A 5,320-nucleotide genomic window follows, 5' to 3' on the forward strand; every position below is an offset into this window, starting at 1 on the left:
GACTAGCCCAAAACTAGATAACAGAATCCAACCCATTGAATGAATTCTTTCATATGTCTATTTGTTTAAAAAAGACAACATTGCAATTAATATTTTTTTATCTACCCCGTTAAAAAATATACTAATAGTCTAATGGTCATACTGAAATTTATCAAATAACAGGACACATACACATTTACCTGTGCCAGCAGTGACAAGTGCATCAATCTCCTTATTTGAACCGATGTAGGCTATAACTCACCAGTATCCTGTTAGTATAAGGGAACTGCAGGTGCAGTCTCTCCAACGGTGCATTTTAAGTTAGTGGAGCGCCTCATACGAAATGTGTATATGATTTATATATTTGTTAATTTAATTTTTGTTGGATAACCATGAATTGGACCGGTCCTATTGATAAATTACATATTAAGGTCAATGCAACATCTCGTGGTTATTAAATCCTATGGGACACATTTGGAAAAGAGATTTGTTACACATCTAAGTATTTTTTCATTCAAGTTCATCTAAATAGGCCCAACATCAACAAAAACCACTCTCATTAAAGGAGTATGATCACACGCGCGTTTCATAACGCAACTCTTCATCTTCGTCTTTATCTTCTCCTTTTCCGTTTCCTCCTTCTCCTCTTCCTCCTCCTCTTCCTTCTCCTCCTTCTTCTTTCAAATTCGCGCACGTAGGTTCTTCTTCTGCTTCTTCCTTTTCTTCGCGCACACAGATTCTTCTTCTGCTTCTCTTCTTCTTTCGTTATAGTCATCACCAACAACTCCAACATTTTGCTCGGTTAAGTGGAGTTACTCATTTTGATTCACTTGATTGTTAATGTGGTTAATGTGTTTCTTGTACATGCAGAAATATTTTTCTTACTGATTGAATGTTTATCACGTTTTATTCAGCACATGATTGGTGTTCGGTTCAATGGTGTTGGTCATTTCGGTTCACCTGATTGTTATGTGTTCAGTTGAGTCCTTGTGCATGTAGAAATATTTTTCTTGATAATTAAATGTTTATAACGTTTTATTCATAACATCAATAGTGTTGGTTCAGTGGAGTTGCTCATTTTAATTCACTTGATTGTTAGTGTGTTCAGTTGAGTCCTTGTGCATGCAGAAATATTTTTCTTGCTGATTGAATGTTTTATCACGTTTTATTCAGCACATGATTAGTATTCGGTTCAGTGGTGTTGGTCATTTCGGTTCACATAATTGTTATGTGTTCAGTTGACTTCTTTTGCATGGAAAAATGCTATTCTTGATGATTTAATGTTTATGACGTTTTATTCAACACATGAATGTTGCTTGGTTCAATGGAGCTATTCATTTTGATTAACTTGATTCAGTTGAGTCCTTGTGCATATAGTAATATTTTTCTTGATGATTAAATATTTATCACGTTTTATTCAGAACATCAATAGTGTTGGTTCAGTGGAGTTGCTCATTTTGATTCACTTGATTGTTAGTGTGTTCAGTTGAGTCCTTGTGCATGCAGAAATATTTTTCTTACTAATTGAATGTTTATCACGTTTTATTCATCACATTATTGGTATTCGGTTCAGTAGTGTTGGTCATTTCGGTTCATTTCTATTTTGCACAATTCAAAACTCTTCCTCCTCACCTTCTACTGCTTCTTCACCAGAGAGAGAAGGAGAAAAAGACAAAAAATACAGCAGCAACAACAACAAAAGAATGACGACAAGGGGAGAAAACATGTGAAGAAAGAACGCGAAAAGGAAGAAGGAAAATGAGGAGGAGGAGGAGGAAGGCGAAGAAGAAGAAAAAGACGCTCCGTACGTAAACGAGCGTGAGAAGAAGCATGGGGGAGAAGAGAAGAAGAAACGTGGGGGAGAAGAGAAGAAGCATGAGGGAAGAAAAAAGTAAAAAAAGCGCGTGACCTAAAATCACTTGAAAAAATATCTCTTTGGAAAATACTATAATGTGCTTTTCCAAAACTTAATTACCCTAAAATTAAAATAATAAAATTTACACGGATCACACCCAATCAAATTTACAAATTCAACATGAGTTAATTATCTATTTTGCCAATGAGTAATAGCTCAAATGGCATAATCTCCCCATACTCAATTAAGAGGTTGCGGGTTCGAGTCTCTTATTTTTGGTAAAAAAAAAATTATCTATTTTGTCATTTTCAATTTTTTTTTTTACAATTTTTTTCCATATATTAGTACTAGGACAACTCTTTGCTGAGATTTCGTTCCTCTATCATAATACCTTTTGTGGACATTTTAATGATTTTATTCCTCAGATTGGATAGTAATTTTCAAAAGTAATTTATTAAAAATAGTTTGTAAAAAAATAACATTTTAAATATTATAATGGAACGAAGATGAATGGATTAACTTGTTCCACATTAAAGACAAACATAAACAAGTGTATGCAAACCAAATCCGTAACAGGGAATGGATCCTCTCCATTGTTAAAAAAAATTGAGGGTGTAAAGTGTGATCTCTAGCCTTTCATTCTTCTCTCTCTTATATTTATTATTGATCCCACTTACAAAATTAATGGTGAGACATTACACTTTACTCTCTCAATTGTTAAAAAAAATTGAGAGGATCCATTCCCTCCGTAACATACCCAACCAACTCAACTTTGAAGAGAGTACATTTCTTAGAAAATCCATAAATTGTACCACCCATTATATATAGGAGGGCTCCATATAAGGTTTTTATTGTTTATACATTATATAAGCAACTAAAAGCCCGGGCTCTTTACAACAATGGGTGTTTCAACATAGCCCGCTTTTCGCAGCAATTCATCGACCTCTTTCGGGCCTCTACCGTATGCCTCATAAGGGAGTGGCTTGAACTCCCCTCTATCAATTCTGTGCAATAACGGGGTGAAGATCTTCCACGATGCCTGATATAGTTAAGCACATTACATTAGTCTTTCAAGGATATATGAAACATTGTATCAAACCATGTAACAATTTGTTACCTCCAATTCATCTCTACGAACGAATTGTTGCTGATCGCCTCTAATCCTGCAAAACACGATACAATTGCCATTATTATTCAACTCAAATCTATTTCTTTCGAACTATCGAACTGATTAGTAACTCTACCGTTAGTGTTATTATGTGGCTTCGATGTATAATAAAAGAAGGCTAGAAAAAATTGATAATTCATAAAACATGAACTGGGAAAGTGAACATACGTGTCGTGAATGAGATTCTCATAAGCATTCTGAATGGTAACCCCCTTCTTTCCCCCGCCAGTAGGACAATTCCTATTCGCTTTGATATGTGGACATCTTCAAATTACCTAGCTTGTACTGCAACAACAGCAGATATCATGGATTTTTAAAAGTCTTATGCAGCAAATGCATAATCTAAATCTAACATATAATGGTTTTTAAATACACTTCACATTAAATTATCAAGTGAATGAATACAAGAAATCAATAGATGGAGTGCACTTCTTCAGTTATTCGGTAAGAAGATTTAGTCTAATTATTACAAGTTGAGATAAAAATAAAATAATTTTGGACTTAACCGTGCCAATTCGGCATTCAGATATCACGAAATTTGATTCCAAACAGTGTATTGGGAGATCTATATTTGCTAACATCAAACTTCCAATCTCAATGAATGAATCTGACAATATAGAGAATCGTCGAAACGTAGGCGATCATATACCATAAGCTTCATGTAAGTAGTTTCTAAAGGCTTGTAGGCAGATACGAAACCCATTTCTTCGATGCTTCTGACCTAGACATGCACAAGTTGTTTACAGTGAGGTTTCGTTTTGCAGACATCCATATTTTGATGAATGAGAAAAAGTATTTACTAGAAAACATTTATATTCACTTTTAAAGCCGATAAAGAACAGGTATCTATGTTTGTCATGTTTTGGATTATGGATTATTGAGACGATCAACATCTCAATACTTTTTATGTATGAAGAGATAACACCTAAAAATGAAAAAGGTACGGTACCAGAAAATTTCTGGAAAATTTCATGAGGAACATCCTTGAATTGAACTCGTATCTCTGTTTTTCTAGAATTTAGGGCCTTCCCTGCTTTTAGTATGAAAGGAACACCTGATGCCAAAAAGAAAATCATGGAATGCATGACGAGATAATTATGTTTATTTTTCCTTTGGGAAGAAAATGCTAAAGATTTTATCATACCTTCCCATCTTTCGTTGTGTATGCGCAGAATAACAGATGCAAAAGTTGGAGTGTTCGACTCATCAGGTACGATTGGGTCATCTCTACAGCCTTCATATTGTCCAAGAACAACCTCATCGTCGCTAATAGGTACTACTGATTCAAGAACCTGCATTTTTTGTGACCAATAGAAAATACTTTAGACTTTGATTGCATGCTATGGAACATCTCAAAATCTAGATAAATATTGAAGTGCAACAACGAAAGGTTCCGGTTATGAAAATATCTGATTGATTCAATTGAAATTTGCAAGTATGAGAACCCGATTTAAAAGGGGAACAAGGATTTTCTGTCTGATATTGATGGCCTCATATCAGAAAAGTGTAATGAAATAGCAGCATAACATGATAATTTCGGCATAAATTGAAGCGAAAATGCGCACACCTTCACTCTCTCATCTCGAATGTGCTCAGGATTGAGAGAAACAGGCCTTTCCATAGCAACCAAGCAGAGAACCTAAACGGTAGAAAAGTGATGAGAAAAATTCAACATATTCGCTATCTTATGAGCTATGATTTAACAGAAGCATCCACTTGACAAGACAAAATAATTATAATAATGTCAAAGTATATTATTCTATATCATTATGAAAATAAAGAGCTCACCTGAAGCAGATGGTTTTGAATAATGTCTCGGATAATTCTGCCAAATTAAAAGTTGTACACTAATGATTTATACTTCCATAGGCGTAATAAGAGAAATTCTATACAAAACGAATAATAGATATTCAATATTGATGCATATAAAAAAAATGAAAAATCAAAGTTCAACTTTCAATATCATCAGTGAAAGTAAAATTGCTATACAGAAATTCTTTTCATTAGTATCTCTCACTCATCATTTGAAAGCATCATTGAATAATTTGACCAAAGCAAAATTCTACACATACCCATATTGGTCAAAATATCCACCATGGACTTTAGTTCTAAAATCCTCTTTGAAAATTATCTGCAATGAAATCAGCAGCCAAATGTTCATTTGGTGTGCACATAAAAAAAATGTTGACAAGATTAACCCTTAAAAGTTACAACCTTGGGTATAAATTCATTATGGTAGGTTCTCAAATTAGACCCAAGATAATTAGGTATCAAGGATTTAACAAGACAAGTCTCAGCTAAAGGCCCCAATGCCGACA

At 34.2% G+C, this 5,320-nt stretch overlaps 2 protein-coding genes across 2 annotated transcripts; both read right to left on the reverse strand.

Moving 5' to 3' along the window:
• On the reverse strand, window positions 2,700-3,309 carry LOC110269151 (glucose-6-phosphate 1-dehydrogenase, cytoplasmic isoform-like). The gene is made up of 4 exons (XM_021116809.1): window positions 3,278-3,309; window positions 3,171-3,242; window positions 2,952-2,997; window positions 2,700-2,873 (listed from the first exon to the last, which is right to left on the reverse strand). Exons 1-4 carry the CDS (start codon window positions 3,307-3,309, stop codon window positions 2,709-2,711), a joined length of 315 nt encoding a protein of 104 aa, XP_020972468.1. The 3' UTR covers window positions 2,700-2,708.
• Window positions 3,583-5,167, reverse strand: LOC107626713 (glucose-6-phosphate 1-dehydrogenase, cytoplasmic). Its single transcript, XM_021116810.1, has 6 exons — window positions 5,075-5,167; window positions 4,791-4,827; window positions 4,570-4,641; window positions 4,147-4,294; window positions 3,947-4,056; window positions 3,583-3,723 (listed from the first exon to the last, which is right to left on the reverse strand). Exons 1-6 carry the CDS (start codon window positions 5,161-5,163, stop codon window positions 3,583-3,585), a joined length of 597 nt encoding a protein of 198 aa, XP_020972469.1. The 5' UTR covers window positions 5,164-5,167.

This window comes from Arachis ipaensis, chromosome B02 (genome assembly GCF_000816755.2).
Source record: "Arachis ipaensis cultivar K30076 chromosome B02, Araip1.1, whole genome shotgun sequence".
NCBI lineage: Eukaryota > Viridiplantae > Streptophyta > Magnoliopsida > Fabales > Fabaceae > Arachis > Arachis ipaensis.